The 21,025-nt window shown below is 37.0% G+C and overlaps 1 protein-coding gene across 4 annotated transcripts in view; it reads left to right on the top strand.

The window, feature by feature from the left end:
* CUL2 (cullin 2) overlaps positions 1-14,214 on the top strand; it is a 42,940-nt gene extending 28,726 nt beyond the window's left edge. For all 4 annotated transcript variants that reach the window (XM_085050352.1, XM_085050351.1, XM_085050350.1 and 1 more), the window contains exons 11-21: positions 125-232; positions 2,278-2,337; positions 2,707-2,835; positions 2,948-3,034; positions 3,557-3,709; positions 4,101-4,178; positions 5,945-6,011; positions 6,834-7,036; positions 9,514-9,615; positions 10,396-10,512; positions 13,611-14,214. In XM_085050352.1, coding sequence (XP_084906478.1) covers positions 125-232; positions 2,278-2,337; positions 2,707-2,835; positions 2,948-3,034; positions 3,557-3,709; positions 4,101-4,178; positions 5,945-6,011; positions 6,834-7,036; positions 9,514-9,615; positions 10,396-10,512; positions 13,611-13,742 — 1,236 coding nt within the window. In that variant the 3' untranslated portion in view covers positions 13,743-14,214. The remainder of the gene's footprint in view (positions 1-124; positions 233-2,277; positions 2,338-2,706; positions 2,836-2,947; positions 3,035-3,556; positions 3,710-4,100; positions 4,179-5,944; positions 6,012-6,833; positions 7,037-9,513; positions 9,616-10,395; positions 10,513-13,610) is intronic.
* Positions 14,215-21,025: the final 6,811 nt, after the last annotated feature.

The raw sequence follows: 21,025 nt of genomic DNA on the forward strand, positions 1-21,025 counted from the left end.
GTAATAATAACTTTCATAGAAAAGAATAATTAGAAAAGAAATCTACAACTAATGTAGATATGTTTGTGTTAGATACTACTGCGTTTCTCACTAACTTGCTTTCTGTTTTATCTACCTTCTTTAGATGCCAACTCAGTTTGTGGAGTCAGTTTTGGAAGTACATAGTAAATTTGTTCAACTCATCAACACTGTTCTGAATGGTGATCAACACTTTATGAGTGCCCTTGACAAGGTAATTTTTACTTAAGTAAACAGAGCAGTGGAAAACAAAATCCAGGAACCTGTTTCAGGCTCACCAAAATTCTTCAAGACATCAACACATGTTCAAAGATAGTTCGTATGCAGTTTTTCTAATTTAAAAATGCAATAGAACAAAAGACAATCCAGTGCTAGGGGAAAAGATATCTGCAAAGGAAACCAGTTAAATGCTTGAGCTTTTTCTGAAAGAAAGACCTTTCTTTTCATCGTGTTTCAAAACATGAAAATGGTTCTGATCCGTTTAGTGTATGTGTAAATGCAGATAATAAATAGACAGCTGGTGGGGTTTGGGAGGTTTGGTAATTCTTACATGCATTTGAACTTGAATTTGCTTCCTGAGATAATATTTATCTCTGAATGCTCTTAGTATTACTTCCATAGAATCTTTGCTTAGATTTTTCAAGATGACTGCGAAGAATATCTGGAATCTTGTATTATTTCAGTTACTGCCACAATAGGTAACTTTTTCTAGGAGGGACCTGTACTTGAAGTTGAGTAATAAATAAAGGGGAAGAGGCTTGCTGCTTTTGTATTTGAAATGCATAGCCATGCAGGAATTAAAGATAACAGTTCTAACTATTTTAAATGTTAATAATAATTATTATTAATTATAACTAATAAATATCATTCCTTCCTATAATTTCCTGTCATAGGATGCATGCATACAGTTCATTGCTCTTTTGTGGTGTTTACAGTAGTTGCAGTTTGTAATTAGGGTCAGAGTCTAAGCTTTGATGATTTTCAGCCAAGGTTAACCTGAAAAGGCATAATGGAGAAGGTACCAGTGATAGTATCAATTGTAGTTACCCATCTGTACTTGTGATATTGATATAATAATTATTTAGCATTTTAAAACAAATACCTATTTCAATATGAAATACATTTCTCTCTCCATTGCAATTTATGTCATGTACCAGAAGGTGGAGTAACACGAGACTGACAGCTTCATTTGCTGGCACATAGGCAATGTACTTTTTCTTAAATACGTCAGTTCTTCACTTAGGTGATCTTTCTTACAAAAAATACTTAAAATATTAATCTGCTGTTAATTTTTTGTGGTGGATATCAAACCTGTTATTGCTGCCACCAGTATGGCAAAAGCGTGCTCCAAGCTCTAAAGAGTTTCCTATTTCTTGTCAAGTCGTGCATTTTTTTCTCACAGGGACTGTAGGAACCTATTAGCAAATTATGTATTGTTGAGGTATTGTACAGAGGAGGTCCTTTTTGACAAACAAAGAGTTTGTCTTTGTAATAATAGCAACAATATTTTCCTTCTACAGAGGAACTGTAATTCCTAGGAACTATGGTCATGCAGCATTTTTGGTCCACTATTAGTTTACAACATTAATTTATCTGTGACGTAGTTTGGTGGATTGATTATTCTGATAGTCTTTTTTTCATTGCTAAACTGCCAATATCTCTTTCCTTTTTCATTGTGCTCAGGTTTTCTTCAGCCACCATGTTGTTTGTACTCTACTGCTCTGAATTTCCACTTTCAACAATCTATTTTTCCCCTCTTGAGTGTATAAAAATATCCAACAACCAAAAGTGCTTTCATTGCTTACTGTTGAGTACACCATATATGCTTTTCAGCTCAAAATACACGCTGTTGATGTGCTGCTGCTCAAATCTACTTTGTATGCACTTATTCTCAAGTTTCTTTCCATCCATTCTTTTGGACAATTATATTGCTGTATACCAAAATCTTCATACTTTTGTGAAGTTTTTGATCAGAACTTAATCTGTTCTCATGTATTGTGTTATTATTTTCTCTTCCTCTACTCCTTCCACTTTTACTTAACTCTCAACTTAAAAATGTTTAACAATCAATTTCACACAAAGCAGTAATTGAAACTCATTAGATAATTATTTCTCATTTTGTCCTCTTTTCTGTAGTTCAGTTTTATAGGATCTCAGATGGTTGTGGCCCTGAGCATTTTTTTTATTTCTTCAAATTTCATTAAAGAAACAGGTTAAAGTCATTGACAATTTCTCTCTTTGCTCCATGTTCCTATGTAGGCTTTGACATCAGTAGTTAACTATCGGGAGCCCAAGTCGATCTGCAAAGCACCTGAGTTGGTAAGTGATACACACAGAGAGTAGTAATTCTTGTATATAGACATCAAATGAATTCCATGGGGTCCATCACATGCATGTCACACTGGGTCACGCTCAGGTGTGTATTTCAGTAGTAACAGCTTAACCTGCACACACCTTTTGTGAGTGTACAAATTGCTATGGTTCTAATTTTTGATATAGAATGTATTTTCTGTGGATGTAGAATGTATAGTTTGCCCATGAATACAGCCCTTGTATAGAATGTGAGACTGTAGACTGTGACTTATTTTGTGCTTGAACTACTGCAGAAGTTTTGAAATACCTTGGGAAACATTTGTTCTCAAGCTTGATAAGTAGATTTGGGTTTGATTTTTCGTTTTTTAATTTGAGCTGGCCAAATACTGTGACAACTTGTTAAAGAAATCAGCAAAAGGAATGACAGAGAATGAAGTAGAAGACAAGCTTACAAGTTTCATTACTGTTTTCAAATACATTGATGACAAAGACGTATTCCAAAAGGTAACTTTTTATATTCAATAAAGATTAAAACACTAGATTTAAAGCATCCTTGAAGGATGTGGTTATGCTTCTTAAAATCCTCATTTCTGATTTTATTTCTTTTTTAATGCAGTTCTATGCCAGAATGTTGGCAAAAAGATTAATTCATGGTTTGTCTATGTCTATGGATTCTGAAGAAGCGATGATAAATAAACTAAAGGTAAAGTAATATTCTAACACAGAGCAAACAAATGTAGGAGTATGTAGTGATGAGAGGGAGCAGCAGAGGGTGCCAGAGGTAACTTAGCAATCAGTAAGTCTGTTGCTGAAAAGAAAAACTGGTTTTTTGGTAGTCTAAAAAAAAGCTAAAAGGCTGAGTATCATGTAGGCATTTGAGATTTTTATGATGTTTTGAATAGTTTTATTAGCTGTGTTCAAATGATTCATATTAACATTTTAAAAGTACCAAGAACTTTCATAAACGTCTATCAATTTTAAAAACCAATATTGTTCATATAGATCAATGTATATAAAGTGAGACTAAGATAAATGAGTGATAATTTTATTTTACAGTGATAAAATGTGATCATTTTATTTTACAGTGTTTGTTTTCTATTGTAACCAGTGTTTTCTGTAAATATAACAATTCTGCTGACTAGATTTTCATATTGTATTACTGAGGGAGCATAATTTATACGAGTACTGTTTTCACTTTGAGACCTGTTACAATATTTCTTCACAGCAAGCCTGTGGTTATGAATTTACCAGCAAGCTCCATCGAATGTATACAGACATGAGCGTTAGTGCTGATCTCAACAACAAATTCAACAACTTTATCAAAAACCAGGACACGATCATTGATTTGGGAATTAGTTTTCAGATATATGTTCTACAGGTACTAATGTATGTTTATTACTGCTGAGTTATTTGTACTTATTTTTTATGTTTTGATAATAAGTGTACAATTTTTCTAATTATGAATATTTCTTTATATGGAAACTGATGCCTTTTGATCATTGTGGAATTACTTACTTTCCTAGTGTTTCTTTTTAAAATTAACCCACTAGGTCCCTAAACAATAGTGATATAAAAATTCAGCCTCAATTAATACCTCAGTGGGTTGTGCAGAAGGCGCAGTAAAAAATAATCAGTAAAATTTCTGGAGTCAGTTGATTGTCTTATGACATAGTGTAGTACACTATACATCCATTTAAGAGTGTTATTTTTTTCTTAATGTATATGTTGTATAAAAATGTTAATGCTTTTATTTTTCCCTATTCTTTTAGGCTGGTGCATGGCCTCTAACTCAGGCTCCTTCTTCTACATTTGCAATTCCTCAGGAACTGGAAAAAAGTGTACAGATGGTAGGTTAGTAGGTGGCTTCTTGTAAACATGTGGAAAATATACATTAACTCAAATGAAAGATCATCAGTCTAACAGAGAAAAACTTGAGCTTCTTTGTTTTGATTGTAAATTGTGACTGTCATGTTTCCAGTCCATATGAAATGTGGAAGGGTCACCCAAATACCTTACTGAATTTATGTATATATTTGCATAGCTTTTTCACATCTCTCTTCTACGCTTTGTGATTGCTGAGAGAGATGCTAATAAACACAATCAAATGAAGTAGGTTGGTTTGTAGCTTCACAACCAACTCTTAATATTTAGATTAAAGAAGATTCTGTTTCTAATACTAAATCTGAACAGTCTTAATAGCAGATTAAGATGCAAATACAGGTTTCTTGTTCCCTGTTTCATAGGAGCTGTTCAAAGTCAAGCTTTATGCAAACTTCTCTAAAGCTAATTTTATGATTTCTCAAAGCAGTAAAGATTTTACTTTAGCCAAATATTTTCTTCTCACATGATTATTTTTGCTTTGTAGAGGTGGAGTATTTTGTTGCTTTTGATTATATTATTGTGTTCTAAATGTTACCTGTATAATGTTTGTTAAAATACAGAATATGTGTGTTGATCTTTGCTAAAGTGTATTTAATGGTGAAGTACAATTTAGGCAATGCAAATTTCATATTATTGGACATAAGAGATTTTTATAGCAGTTTTTATACCTTGAATTGTTACCTGTTGTAAGTTATAATGGCAAATGACTTTTTCTGTGGTGAAGGATCTTTTTCATTTATTACTATAAGTATTAGGTCTACTTACTCTGCTTTAATTTCCACTATATTAAATGACACTTGGTTTTAATAATATAATGGTTTCCATCCCAGACTATGGGATTACCAGGTGATTGATGAGATTTTGCTGTGTTTGTGGGTTTAAAATAGGAGTATTGTCAGTTGTGGCTCAGTTGGAAAATTGGTACAGAGTTGTGTATCAGAAGCAGCTCAGAGTCTGGGTTGCTTGCCTAATTTCACTGTTTTCCCAGTCTGAAGGAGCAAACTTATTCATGTGTCACCTAGCTAGAGTCAGTGCTCCAAATCAGAATTCTTTAAAGAAACAGAACATGACCTTGAGGGGGGAGTCTTTGAAAATTGTCTGACAATCTCTTTATTTGCTGTCAAATTTGATAATTTGACCCACAGAGAGTTCTCTTGGGATTTTGGCCAGGATTTAGAGAGAAAAAAAAAAAAAAGTTTTGAAATTGCACTCCAAAGTATGTGAGTGCCTCTTGTAACTGGGCAACCTGTTTAGCAGCTTTTTCTGAGGCTGCTGGAGCTTCCGGTAAATGTCTATTTGAGTGGTGTACAAATACTGGTTTCCATACTGTGCAAGCTTGTGGGTGGAGAAACACCTAATTCTGAAAGAGGTCGAAAGTCCCTGGTTTTATGTTTTCCTTCAGTGTTAGAGTTGCCAGACCAAATCAGAATAAGCCAAACTGATGTATGTACACAGAGTTGGCATTGTGGGGTTTAGGGAGTTTGACCCCATTTTAGAGAAAGGTTCTTTGAATCTGCTTCAGTTTTTCTCATTACCAGAGGTAGACCTGGAATTAGGATTTAGTCATCACTCATCTTCTAAAGGAAAATTCTGTCATGAATTGATCTGCAATGTTTGCATCCAGTGTGATGGACATAAAACCAGTATTTCTACATAAGGGTTGTAGGGTGAATGTAAACTATTTTAAGTTTATGTATATGTATGACTAATTGAAGTTCGCTTTGTTTTGCAGTTTGAATTATTTTACAGTCAGCATTTTAGTGGAAGGAAGCTTACTTGGTTACATTATCTTTGTACAGGTAAAAATAAGTGTTTTGCTAAACTTATGATCTGACAGTTACTTGCTAAAAGTACTTTTCAAATGGCAAAAGACAGGAGAGTTGAAACACTATCTTGTATATAAAGTCAACGGTCATATTTTGTGTTATAAATCGATGTAATATTTACTACTTAGAATTTCCAAAATCTGTGTTTTGTAAACTTGCATACCTGTGATTTATTAGATCTAAGTAAAACTAAAGTTATATGTTTCTAACGGCAAAAAAGCACTGCAGAACTGCTGAATTAATGACAGTTGCCCTGGAATTGCCTCTGTAGTACAGATGTCCTTTACATAAATACTAAATAGTTTCAGGAATGCATATTATACTATTTTACTATTACTATTTTACTCAGGTATGTGAGTATCTACATAAATACATATTTATATTTGCTGTGTAGGAATATATGTTAAAAAACACCTTAGAAAATATATGTAAAATCATAGGTTATTTTTAAATCTTTCCTTTAAACAACTTTCCTGTTAATCACTGAGATTCTCTGTAAGCTATTAATTGAAGTTTATGCATTGCAATGTGTTGAGGCTACTTGGAATTTCTCTTTTTTTATTATTATAAATTATATTTGTCTAGTATTCATAGTTAATCAGGATGGGGGGGTTGTTGTAGGCCACATTATATATGTGTAAATTCATGACATCAGTTGTCATTGTCCCATTTCAAGTGTTAAATACAGACTTGGGTTGAATGTCTGGAAATGTATGAGGAGCTCTAGTACTTGGGCTACAGATGACTTCTCAGCACCTTTCATCAGTTAATAAATTACTATTTATATCATTACAGGTGAAGTAAAAATGAATTATTTGTGCAAACCTTATGTAGCCATGGTCACAACATACCAAATGGCAGTGTTGCTTGCCTTCAACAACAGTGAGACTGTCAGTTACAAGGAGCTTCAGGACAGTACACAAATGAATGAGAAGGAACTGACAAAAACCATCAAATCTTTGCTTGATGTCAAAATGATCAACCATGACTCAGACAAGGTACACCAGAATGATATTAAAAAGTTTCATGTTTTCAGTCTTGTCGTTCTGATATTCATTGAGGACTTTTTTAATATCCATTGTTTACTTTTATTTTTTTAAGTTTTATTTTTGACCCCTGTGAAAAATTTTAAATCTCTGTTTATAAGGAAAGAGACAGGAGGAAGTAGAGTGCCTGTCATACAGGCTTTCTATGCCTAAAGCATGGTCTGCAGAAAAGGTAATAATGCAGGGATTGTTTGTTGTTTCTGTTGCATTTCATCCATGTGGCTTTAGACTCACTGTCTCACTGGGAAAGGCTCTTTGCTTTCAAAGTTGTACTGAATCACAGGAAGGAGCCCGAGTAGTAAACCAGTCTTACAGTGATCCTAAAAAAAATATTTGTGGGATTAAGAGACTGAAAGCAACAGCAAAATATTATTCCTTGCTGACAGATTACAGGAGGAGGAAAGAGAGCAAGGAGGACTTCTGTGACCAGATTTCTGCTGCGATTTGCCAGACTTATCATTCCATAAGTTTCATGGAATTCCAGTAATATCTGGGCTTTGCTTGTGATTAAGGCAATGGTTGATACTTCTCTTTCTGACTCTGTCTCATGCTTCTCTATGGCCTATGTGAAACGTTCTTTCCCATACGGCAAAGGGCACAGACTTTACTCTGTTAAGTAGAAACAATACAGAAGTGCCTGTGTATCCCATACAGACATTAGCATGTGCTTCCAGCCAGCCCAGAAAGCCCACTGTTCAGACAGTATCAGACAGCAGAAGCTGAGATAAGCTGTTCAGTTGGTTTACAAGAAGAAATCCAAAGCTGCTCTGATAGCTGCTTTGTTTTTAACCAGGAAAATTTTAGAAAATGGAAAGTGAGATCACAAGGAAGATCTGATGCTTAGCTGAAGCATGGGACATGCTTTCAATGTCTAGAAATGAGCTCAGGGTGGAACAATTGGTGGGAAGATGTCTGTTAAACCATGGGTCAAATAAAACACTGGGAACTATTATAGAAAACAGTGAAACTTTTCATAATCTTAGAAAGATGCCTGTTATTTAAAGGATTTACATTTATTTATGTCTGTTGTCTAAGGTTCACCCAGTTTCTTAAAGTTTATGTCATAAAAGAAGGAATAATACAGCTTTCCAACCCTTTTACTTTTTAATGTTTACCACTGCATTTTCCAGTTCTTTACCTTCCAGACTACTGTAGTCAAGCATCTTTGCTGTTTCTGTTTTCTTTGCACTCCATCCAGCAATGTGATAGCAGATCCGTAGACAGTCTATCAGCTTACTTATTAAATAAACAAGTGAACTTTAGTGGCTTAAGCTGTGGAATTCAATACACAAACTTCTCCTTACCTGTATCTGAGCCAAATAGAAAAGTACAGTGTTAAATGTTGCAGTTTGCTTTTTCTTGTTTGTTGGTTTTTTGAAGGGGTGTGGGGGAAAGAGCACAAAAAGCTTTGGGCTAAATCTTCATTGGTTCATTAGAGTCATGCTTTTTCAGGTTCATGCTCAATGCACAATTTATGTTTGTTTGTATTCAACCATGTAAGCAGAATAATGCTAAAAGTTCATGTTAGCCTATCTTTGTTACCTTATTATTTTTAAAGCTGTTGGTCTTTCCCCTTTCACATTATATTTTCTATACTATGCCTGGTATCTCAGTTTTTATGTATATTGTAGCAAAGACTATTTGTTGCAGGATATAAAATTAGAATGAGTATTGATTTGAGTGCATATTTAGATAAATATTTACTGTGTTTATTAAAATACTTGTGCTTTAGACAGTTTGGCAAGATTCCAGGTTCTCAGAATCCCAGTAACTTTATTCTGCTGGAAATTGGTAGTACTTGTACAGACTCTTGCCTGGAAATGGCAGAGATCAGTCCAGTCATGCTGTGTTTAATGTAAAGCTGTTTTTACTGCAGGGAAATATATATATATATATATATATATGCGGAAAAGAATTGAGATTCTGACAGGAAAAAAATAGAAATATACAGATAGATGTGTACTGTAGAAGTTGAAGTTTGACAGGTGTTTCTGCTATAACATAACAAACTGCTTAGATGTTTTTCCTTAAATTCTGAAAGACAACTTTTGTAAAAATTGCGAAAGCAGCAGCTCCCCCTTGAGGTCCTGTCATAAATAAATGCAAATCCTACTTTCTTTGCAGGGAGAAAGTGACTTTAAATGGAGAGTGTTTTCAACTAAGATAAGCTATCGAAGTATTAAAAGAGAAATTGATTGTTAACAAAATTCATGTATGGCAAAATTCTTCATAGTGTTTTCTGAAATAAACTTGATTTCTATGTTAGTTAAACTGACTTTAAAAATTGACCTGGTTCAAGTGGCATTTTAGAATTTCCAAAATCTGGAATTTTTTATATGTATGTAAGAACCTAACTGTGACTCTTCAAAGTAAACTGTTACCATTTTCTGGTTCCATTCCTGATTTTTTAAAACAATCCTCTATTGCAGGAAGATATAGAGGCAGAGTCTACGTTTTCATTAAATATGAGCTTCAGCAGTAAACGAACAAAGTTTAAAATTACCACATCAATGCAGAAAGACACGCCACAGGCAAGTATTCTTTGGTGTTTCTAGCCTGTATAGCTTAGAAAGCTTGGTTTTCGAAAATAGAATTTACTGTGTTAGTTTGGTGTAAGCAGACATAAAATTTGCTAAGATTTACAAAAGAAAGATGTGCAAAAGAAATTTTGTAAGTTTAAAGCTCAAGCAACATAATTTTTTTGTGCTTAAAATACAGGCAAGAGAAGGGAGCAAGGAAGGAGAAGGAAAAGATAAACAAAATGTACAAGAAATAGGGAACAAGAAATACAGAACAAGACAGTAGAAGGAAAAGATAAACAAAATGTACCAAATGGTGTTGATGTTTAGTTTATCTCATGAGACTTTTTTTTGTTGCTGGTGTTTATAAAAGCAACTTATTGCAAGAACAGCAGAACCAATCAACTGTTTTCCTGTGGTTTTGTGTCCTTTGGCAACTAAAATCAACTCCTGTGTTGTTAATCCATGTTCTCAGTGTATCTCCTAAGACATAGGACATTGTACAAGATAGGTATGTGCTGGCAAACTCAATACATTATGATCAGTTCTGCTTGCTTTTCTCCCTAGCAGAAATGTTGGTTTAGATGCCTCTCTCCTACCTTCCCACTGACTTCCATGAAAGCCGATGTTCTTGATTTATGGAAGTACTTTGCCTGGAATTGAACTTCACCTCCATTTTTATATTAGTTGACCACTTTTAGTAGAGTAAAAAAGTATAGATTCAAGATACTTTTATGCAGTGTTTATTGGTCTTACCATATTTTAAGCATTACTGTTCTTCCTGTTTCACAGGAGATGGAGCAGACCAGAAGTGCTGTAGATGAAGACAGAAAAATGTATCTTCAAGCTGCTATAGTCCGTATCATGAAAGCACGGAAAGTGCTGCGACATAATGCTCTTATTCAGGAGGTAAGAGAAAGTCCTTCTCTTGAACTTGATTTCATGAAAATCTTCAGGGTAGTAGGGTAAAACATCAGACTACAAGACTCAACCATGTTGAAACCAGTACTCCAGTGAAATTAGTGAGAATTTCCCTGGGGTCTACTTTGAACTGCAGTACTGGAGCACTAGCTGGGATCCCTCAATCTTTTAAATGTGTCTTAGCACTAAAGCATTAAGTTCTTGCTCTTTCCTGTTAGCCGGTTCTATGCCAGGAGATGTTGTATCCTGTAAAAATCATTGCCAGAGCTATGGGTTCAATTGAAAACCTGAACAGGGATATTCTAGTATGGAATTTCCACAGAAGCACTTAGCCAATTTTGTGCTCTAATCATTATTTTATTATAACTCATGGCTTAAATTTTAAAAGTTGTCTGAGTATGGAGACACACACTTTTTAATCTCCCTTTTACACAAAGTGGTACAGTTCTCTAGATTTTTTAGATTCCAGATTAATGATCTGTGAACTGTCACAGACTGGCTGGGAAGAAAGTGCTATTTCTTTCGTTTTTCTCCCCCTTTCCCATCTGCTGGTTGCCTGCCTAATTGTATTTCTCATTCCAGCCTAACATATGCTACTTCCAAGCAGTTCCCAGTTTTAGTTTTCTCAACCTTCCAAAGTGTTCTTTCTTCAGTCAAATTCATTCTTGTGTCTCTGAGCCTTGCTGGATGGCCTCAGAGCAGACTGATGGGAGGGTGAATAAAGATTCCTGCTTTATTCAAGCATTTTGAGCACAGAGGTGGAGAGAGATTGAGTAATTTGTGGTCGTGAAGGAAACAGTTTACCACACCCACCACTTAATCTTTATTTCTTAAAAAAAATTTAGCACCAATAGGGAGTTTGTAAGCCCAGAACATGCAATGTGAGACCTGTTAAAGGTTTTGGATATTGAAGTAGTGTTAATACCCAAATACTCTGAAAGCAAGCTTAATTTAAGAATTCTGATTTAGAATATCTAAAATGTGAGACAGCATTGATCCTGATTCTTCTCAAAATCTTTGTTTATTTGGTTTCCCATTATTTAAATCATCCATGCAATTATGATTAAATCATGTAAGAATTTGGAATTAAAACTAGAAAACGATAGGCAAGCCCTGTTTCATCTTGAAAATAACTTTTTTCTGTCTAGTACCAAATTATCAGAAAAGTTTCTTGAAATGTATTTGGCTTGACACCAGTTTATAACAGTGAAATACATGACAAATTTTTTAATGTTTTGCAGACAAATCCTTTCTGGTTTCGTCTTGCTTTTTGTAATGGAAGGGCCATTTTTCTTATATGCCCCTGCTGTGTTTTGCTCTTGCAGTGCTCTTGCAGATTAGTAACATTAGGACCTTTTCTTCATCTTTGCAAGAAAGGTGGATATTTTGATGGTTACTGAGTTAAAAACTGAGTAGAGAGTAAAGTTGTGATATTGTTGCTAATTCTGGTGCCATTGTTACTTTTATCATGCTGTTTATATATAATATATCAATTTAAACTCGTTGTCTGGCCTCTTGTGTAAGAACGAATCTTTCTGAAAAGAGTCTGTTTCCTATGAATAGTTAATATTTTCTCACCTCATTAATATTTTTTTCTTAACTATAATGGCAGGACTGTACTGTTAGAGAGATATTTGAGAGACTCCTAACACTAATGTAGCTAGCTCTGATTTTAACACTTAACACCACACATTTCATTCAGGGTGAGGTGTCCAAGAAAATACTCCAGGCCCTTGGGCAGCATGTGGTCTTTGTGGAATTGTTAATTGTGTTAGATACGCCCTGATAATTTCAATTCTAGCTCAGTGTTGCAGTCACCTGCAGGATGAGGTAGCTTTTCCCATAATATGAATAAGTCTGGGGGAGTAGTGGCAGGAGACATCAGAGCAGTCATTCCCAGAAAATTTTTATGCTGACCATCAGGTATTTCCATCTATCCTTGTTGCTTGTACTATCTTTGATAAAACGAAAACAACAACAACCAAAAAACTGCTTGCCAATACAAAATTTTGTCTTTTGTTCTCTCTGTCTTAAGTAAATACATGAAGTGTGGTGATGACAATCAGCTTCAGTGGAGGGCTAAGTTAGGTGAAATCTGAGCAGATCTATTAGCTTGTTAGCACCCAGTTTCTCCTTACTTGTACTGCTGTGGAACATACCAGACCCTTGGCTGTTAGCCCAACAAAACTCACTCTTTGGAGCTTTTTGTTTGCTTTGCTGGGTGAGTTCCACCTGGTGAGTTCTGTTGGCTCACAGAGTGGCCCAGCAAACTCTAGAGCTGGGACAAAGCCAGCTATGAAAAGTTGTAAAGAAAACAGGAAATTCAGCTGAAATAAAAATTATTTTCTTTACAGAAGAAATGAAAAACTACAGGCAAAATATATTGTGACTCTTGAGTAGTGAGATCTTTTGTTTGAAAAATTTTCCATCTTACAGATTTGCGCGTTCCGTCACTTCACACAATTTCCTCCCCTTCTTGTAGGGGTCAAAAGGGTCAAAACTGAGAACTACTAAGAGACATCTAAAGTTTTGCCTGCAGTGGCAATTTCTTCCACAATGCAAATATAGGTCTGCTTTTACAATAAATACTTTTTATTGCAGGTATTAAAAAGTTCCACCATAACCAGATGGAACTCATTAAATTGTAGGTCTGTCTTCAGTGGCAGAAGAAAGAAAGGTTCATCCTGATTGTCTCCAATTCTATAGGAAAGGAGATTAGTGGTAGGGGAACTCCACTGTGATAGTAGTGAAGAAATGTGTTAATATTAGATTAATTTTTGGCATGGGTATTTGTCTTCATTTGTACTGTGACAAATGAAGCAAGCAAGAGGAATGAAGAGATCTGGGTAACGTGTGGCCAAAGTAACCAGTGAGCTGAGCAGTCAGTTTCAGTGTCCTGACACTAATGCATAGAGATGCTTTCTTGGTTGTTGTAAATTAACTATTCCAAGGTTATTTAATAATTTCTTTAAAAGAGAAATACTCTGAATTTGCCTTAAAGCAAATTTGCCTTTAGCAAATATTTAGATTACATTTATAACTGTGAAAAATAAAAATAACACAAAATCTGTGTCTTTCTTTTGCAGGTAATTAGCCAATCAAGAGCTAGGTTTAACCCAAGTATCAGCATGATTAAGAAGTGTATTGAAGTCCTGATAGACAAACAGTACATAGAGCGAAGCCAGGCCTCTGCAGACGAATACAGTTATGTAGCATGATGTTGCTATCCTGCAGGTATGATTGTAAGGAGATCATTGCTGTCACTGTTTGGTGTGTTCCTGTGGGAAGAGGCAGGCCTGTGCCTCCATAATTGGTCACTTGGCAGCCCCTGTTTTTCTGCTGTTTACAACATCACCAGTGCCATGTCATGAGCGTCAATGAAAATGCCTATAGATATTTCAAGCTCATGTCATTATGACATTTCTTAAAACTTTACTAAAAGAATGAGTGAAGTATTGATGAAATGTGGAGAATTGGTTGGGTACCATGCTTTTTTTTTTCCCCTCCCCTTTCACGTTTGCAGTTGATGTTTTTTAATGTATCTTAAGACAAAGTAAAAAAGAAAATCACACAAAAAACCTAAATATTGTAATATGACAGATAACCTAATAATTGTATCTACATTAAAATGTAAAAAAAATGACGAACATGATACTGCTGCTTGTCAAATAAAAAAATAAAGTTATATAATGTGTCTCGAATGATTGTAGAGCTGGATATAGCATTAATGTCTGTAAATATTATTCAGACCTGAAGAGAAGAAATAATTTTACGTGTTTGGGTTTTGGATAACCTCAGAAGTAGGTCTGACATAACAACTAATTTATATAAAACTGAATACCGGGTATGTCATGTTTGATGTGATTATAGAAAAATATTTATGGTTAAGTGCACATCTTGTTTTCTTGAGATTAGGCTAATTTACATTCTCAGTGCCTGAAGGCCTCCCCTGTGTCTGTTAATCCCACACTGTAGGAATACGTTACAAGAGAAAATAAACTGGTGTTTGAGGGGATTTAATTGGTGCAGTTGACAACAGTTAGGAATAGTTATCATGAACATCAAACACAGAGTTCAGTGGCTTGTGAAACCACCTTCTTAATGGGAAAGCATATAGCAGACTGGTAACTTAAAAATGTTTTTTCTCTTATGTATTGGCTAGAAACACTACATGGATGGGTATCTATGTTTGTTTCCACATAAACTCACACTGCTTGTTTCTTGTTTTCCCTCCTGACTCCTATGGTTGTTTTTATCATGTTTTGTTTTCCTCTGCCCCAATTAGATTTCCAGCTGTTAGGGTGAGACAAGAAATCCACAGGCTATTTAATGTCCTGTGCTGTTCATCGGGGTTGGCATGGTGACTGTTCACTCTCACACAAGCAAACTATAATTTTAAAAGCTGCTCACTCTACCACTGGAAGTGAATGGAGTTTAAGAGCTCTGAGAGTTTGAACACACTAAATGCCTGCTGCAGAAAAGAGCTTCCTCATGGCTGTGCCTGCAATTGTGATTGACAGGATAGATATTAAGTTTAGTTTAAATGTTCTATTTTTGCCAGATTTATTTGTGTGCATATAAAAATACATATGTAGATATATACTATTTGCAATATTTTTTTAGATTGTGTGGTATTACCTACTAAAAGTCCACACATAAGAATCAATTTTAAAGAAAAAAAAGACCTTTGGAGGGTGCTTTTTATTCCTTTTTTCTTTTTCTAGTTCTTCACTATATGAAAGGTTTCTCTCCAGCTCTCAGATTTTTAATGTCTCTTATTTCTTAAGTGGCATTGCATTCATATGCTCTCTAGAGGGTATAGGAAACTTTATGTGGTTAAATAGGAAACACATCAAGAAGTGGTGTTATATTTTTCTGATGTGGATTTTGCTAAGGATGAATAAAGGGCAATAAACAATAAAGGGCAGGAAACATTTCTTCCATATTTATGGTGTTCTATCCTAAGGTTACATTCTTTACATGGATTTATGTCTTAGAGAAGTGTGGGTTTTTAGGTGATTGTAATATGATGTAGTAGGTTGTTGTCTCACGTGTTAGTTTAGAGTTGTCTCTGTGTGTTGGGAGGCAGCACAGGTGCTTATACTGTCACCAGGTGTAGTGAACAGGAGACACATTAGCATAGATTTTGACTAGAGTGACTTGTAAGTTATTTCAGTGGGAAACATTTCTGTGCTTCATAACAAAATTTAATTCATTACATCTTAGGACATAAAATAAGGCCAATATTCTATTACATAATACAAAAATAAAAAAGGAAAAAAATATCACCTGAATGATGAATTATCTGGATCCTTTATCCAGAAAACAAACTAACACTGACATCAAAGTTTCTAGAAACAAATATGTTTTATCTTGTAACTTGTATTTGAGTCAACAGATTTTAAACTTGTTGATAAAAGGGTTAATAAAAGCTTTCTTTAAATATAGATTGCAGTAGCAAAATTTTAAGGCTGAGTTTGAAGAAGGCCTGACCAATTTATTTTCAGAATCATTTCATAGACAACACAAGACCTTCACTGCTCTAGCCCAAACGTGCAAGGTTTTGGCGTTACCTTATCTCTGAATTTTTGCATACCTAAACCATCAAAAGTAGTATTTTGGGTTTTAGATAAGCATGCTGCTGAGTTGAGACATGTTTGGTGAGTTAAAAACATTCATCTGTTTCAGTGCAGTTGGCATCCCCAGATGATGTATTTCATAATTGCACACAAACTTAGTCTTTTCCGTGCCTCTTGGCAAATGTGGCTATAGCTGGGAAACATTTTGAATTCTACTTTATAAATCAGCCTTCCCCCTCAGGAAAAAAGCAGTGCAAAGATTCAGACCCCTGTAGCTGGGTTATGTCACTGAAATCATTGCTAGCACACAGGGATGCAGTTTAAAATGTAAAGCTTCAGCCTGGCAACCAATACCTCTGGCAAGTGTAGGTTCAAAATACAAAGTGCTAATGGCTATTAACAGAAGGGGCGAATTGTGAAAGGAGAAGAGAGCTGAAAATGCTGTACAGTTTTAATTTTTTACTAGAAGAAACTGGTATAACTACTGCTTTTTTGTTTGTCATAAGTCTACTGGCATGTATGACCTGCTAGTATATAGGAAGCCACACAGCTGAGTCTGGAAACATAATGGTTTCATACACCTTATACATGCCTAATATCAAAATGCATTTTACCTCTGGTGTAGAGTTCTACTGATCATTCTTACACTAACTGAAAAGATATTTCTGTGAAGTTTTGCCTTGAGATTGATTGTCTTGTTCTAGGAAAGAAAAGTGTGTCCCTGCATTTTAGCATGTTCATACACACAGAGCAGCCAGAGCTATGAAAAATATTTAATCACCATAACGTAAGAAACTGTTTGCAAAGCAGAGAGTATCATTACTTTCAATGAGTGCATCACCTTTCCAAATAAGCAGAGTACAGAAATTGGTCAGTGGAGAAATAAATTTTATAAACTGATATATCTAGCTATGCTTACAAAGACATTTCTTATCCTTAAAGAAAGTTAATTTTAAAAACAAGTATTGCACCGTATAATTGATTATTGAGCATCAATTCTTTGTAGCCTAGGACAAATATTTTAGGACTGTCCATGCTTTACAAATATGGTGAGTACTTAGAGTTAATCTAAGATATCACAATGTATGAAAACTTATTCTCCCGAAGCAAATGTTCTTGCGCTGATTATTTTCTCTTAAAATCTGAATTTATCTTTACTTGTTTGTGGTAAGTTGTACTGTGCTTCTGAGCTGATAAGAAAACAGCATTTTTCAATTTTGTCATGTAAAACAAGAGTAAGAATCAAAAAAGTGTTTGAGTACCATAATTTTAAAACAGTGCAGACTTTGATAAACACATGTTGTGTGTGTTTGTGTAGTTTTAAAGAAGGAGGGTGAATAAGTACATTGGTAAAAGTAACCAAATACATATAGCTTGGATGTGCGTTTCTTATTGTCTCTGTTCTGTGGAATTCACAATTACATCAGTAAGGGAAGAAAATAACAGGCAGCAGAAGCAGCGAGGTAGATGAGAGGCTGGCTGGCTGGCCTCTGGCAGTCGTGTTGGTGCTGCTCCCACCAACTGTCCCAGGAGCACAGCACAAGACATGAAAGCTCCCTTAGTCTCCCCAGTAAGCCCAGCCTTGCATGTGCATCTGGGAAGTAAGGGACTAAGTCTCAGAAGAAATACAAAGCAAGCCAAAAGGTATTGTTAGTCACTTCTAAACCAGTTTTAGTAATTTGGAGAATGACTTCCACCATTCATATTTACACTCTTTTTAGGACCCCTGTGGCTGAAAACTGAGGGGTGATTTAAACAAAACTCAAATACTCATTTGTTTAGTTGTTTTGGCTGGAGTAACAAGCAGCTGGCATTGACACCATCATAAATTCTTCCTCCTCTGCTGGGAAAAGTGCTGGATGCGTGCATTAGTAGTCTGTTACAGTATCAGGTACAAACTGCACTTGAACCACTGGTGAACTTGGTGTATGTGAACCCTTTTCTAGAGCTGCTGGACTAGCTGGAAATCTCTGGTAGTTTAGAGAGGAGGACTCTACTAGCTTCGTGTGTCCTTCCTTCCACTCTTCCACTGAGATAAATAAAATCACACACTAGTGTTCTGTAAAATTTGCTCTCCAAATCTTTGATGTAGTTGTATACCATGAACAGAAGATCATGTATTTTAGGACTACAGAAGGACAAAACACTTGCCAATGTCTGTGTAGCCAAGGCATCAGTTCTTTCAGTCTCTTACCCAATCAAACATTCAATACGTTAGTGTTTATAGGAGCAATGGATGCATATGGAGAGTTAGGTATGTTCTCGTCTGAAAGAGGCCTTTTTCTTGACATAATCACTGAATAGCAAACACTATAATTATCACCTTTAGGTGGATGCTGGTGGTTCTGATGTGTGTCAAACTGGCTTTTTCCAGCAGCTGAGAACAGTAGCAGTGTAGCTGTCAACAGTTAATAAAGAGGAGTGGTTTGAGGGCAGTCTTGAAACTTGGCAGGTTGCTGTTGCCTGTCTTTTTTAATACTGCTTATATAATCTATAACATACTAGGTGTATATGGTAAAAAGTGCAGTACTTCTCTGGTAGTTTTTCACATTATGTTGAACAGTTTCAGTTGAGTTTCATGAGATGTACTTGGTCTGTTTTCTTAAAAACTCTACTCATGGGTCCATTTTCCTTTCTTCTCTCCAGTCACCAGCTAAATAGAATTCATGATCATCAAAACCTGACTTTGAGAGAATAAAAAAAAAATGTCCAAAACTCATGATCCTGTGTACTCATCTGTATATTTGAAGCCAGTTCAGGATGTTTTATGGGATTTGTTTTAAGCAATGCCAGGCATTTGGCTCCTTCAGAGTGGTGAGATACATGGAGTGAGGTGCTGCATAGCGCGAATCAAGAGAAAGCTGTCAGTGGAGGGGTATGAACGATCTGCTGATCCCTACCCTTTGGAAGTTGATGTAGTGCACAGAATCCAGCACATCACATGCTCTCTTCAGGGTTTGTTCTGTTTTAAAGAGAGGCTGCAAGCCGTGATGCCAGTGGGCACTCAAGAAACCTGAGACCTGACCTTTTTGGGTCTGTCTTCATTCTTTCCTTGCCCAGAAGAGCACTCCAGTCTTAATAAGGCAAGCAAGGCCTGTCACCTCTCTTGGATGTGTACAAACTTAAATCGGTTTGAAGGTAAATCAAAAAGAGGGAGCTCTTACCTGCTTCCCAAGGCTTTTTGTGCATTTTTTATTGCAATATTCAACGGATTAGAAAACAATAATTTAGACAAGGGACCTGTAATTTAGTCATTAAGATATTCCTGTGGGAGCTGGGGCTGGAGGTGTGGTGGTAACTTATGTTACCATCAGTGGGTTGGTAACTGAAGAGCCATCTGCTTCTCTGTGCAGAAGGAAAGCTGCAGTGGCCAGAATTCTGTATGCAATCTGCATCCTCTGTACTTGTTGATGTTCATAATAGACTTAAGTGATAGCTAGTAATCTAGATAGCAGTAATGAATATTTGAATATTTAAGTTTAGGGGTCATCTCACCATCTGGTGACTCAAAAAGACTTGGAAATTGGGCTTTCAAAACTACCCTTATGGGTTTGCCTGTATGCTCTGCCTGAGTGCCATCTGAAGCCGTGAAAAGGAGTCATGTGAACCTCATATGTAACCTTGTCTTGGTGATTCCAAGCAAAATTCTCCCTTCCCCCAAGTGGGTGTCTGCTGGCACATGTTTTAGTGTACTGGTAATGGTGTATCTAAGCCTTATTGTAGCCACAAATTGAAGAGAATAGATGTGCACCCATAAAACATTCCCTGCTTAAAATCTGAGTCATGGCTGTGAATCAGAGATGTGCCCATTGCAGCTGGTGAAAGAGATTTGGGAAGCTGTAACATTCCTCTTGGAAACAGCAGTTGTCTGATTTTGGGCTAAGGAAACCTTCCATCTGTGTGAAAGTAGGCTCTAGCATTAAAAAACCTCTATCCATGGAGAAGACCTCACAAATGCATACCTGTCATCCATCTTGGAAGTGTTCAAGGCCAGACTGGATGGGGCTTTGAGCAAACTGGTCTAGTGGAAGGTGTCCCTGCCTGAAGTTGTAAAGGGGGTCCGGCGGGGTCCGGCCGCCTGGCCCCAACGAGCTTCCGGGGCTTCGGGAGACCTCGGGGGCCTCACCTGGCCCAAGCTCTCAGCCCTCCCGGCTGTTCAGCTCTGTCCCAGAGGCGGCTGCGGTCAGCCTCGGTGTTCCCAGGGTCGCTCCTTTGGAGCGGCAGGGACCACGCGGCGGAGGCGGGGGCCTGCCGGGCAGGAACGCCGTGGAGTCGCTGGTCGCTTCCCGTGATAAAGAGAGTGCTACGAGTGGAGAGTCCGCAGTGTGCAGTTTATTCAGGAGAAGCGGCGCGGGGGAGGCACGCTGGGGGCTCTCGGGTGGGGCGGTCCACGCAGCTGCCGGGCGCAGAACCCGGCGGGGCTGGGGTCGCGGCCACACCACACCGAGAGAACAAAGGGAAGGGGTTTTTAGGGGGAAATGCGGGGTTTCCCGGGGAGGAACAGCAGGGGCGGAGCCAACGGGGCTCCGGGACAACATGAGGGACAAGCGGGGGAGCAAATGAAATATAAGTAGGGAGGGGATTACAAGCAACTCATGGGGAAAGCCCGGCAGCAGAACATTCTAGTGTGGGCAAGCAGCGGGGGCGGTGATAGGGGCGGGGAAGCAAACCTTAAACCAATAAGCTTAGGAAAACTTTCCAGGGGAGGGAGAGAGCGGTTTACGGCCCGGCCTCCTCCGAGTCCCAGGCGATGGCATCCTCGGCAGCGTCCCCGTGGATTACGCCGACCGCCGGCCTCGGGGACTCGGGATCCGCAGCATCGGGCCGCCGCACCCCCACACCTGCCCATGGCAGTGGGATTGGAACTAAGTGATCTTTCCAACCCAAACCATTCTATGATTCTATGATTTTTGAGTGGTATA

The sequence above is a fragment of the Lichenostomus cassidix genome, chromosome 2, assembly GCF_008360975.1.
Source record: "Lichenostomus cassidix isolate B80296 chromosome 2, HeHo_3.0, whole genome shotgun sequence".
In the NCBI taxonomy this organism is placed as follows: Eukaryota; Metazoa; Chordata; class Aves; order Passeriformes; family Meliphagidae; genus Lichenostomus; species Lichenostomus cassidix.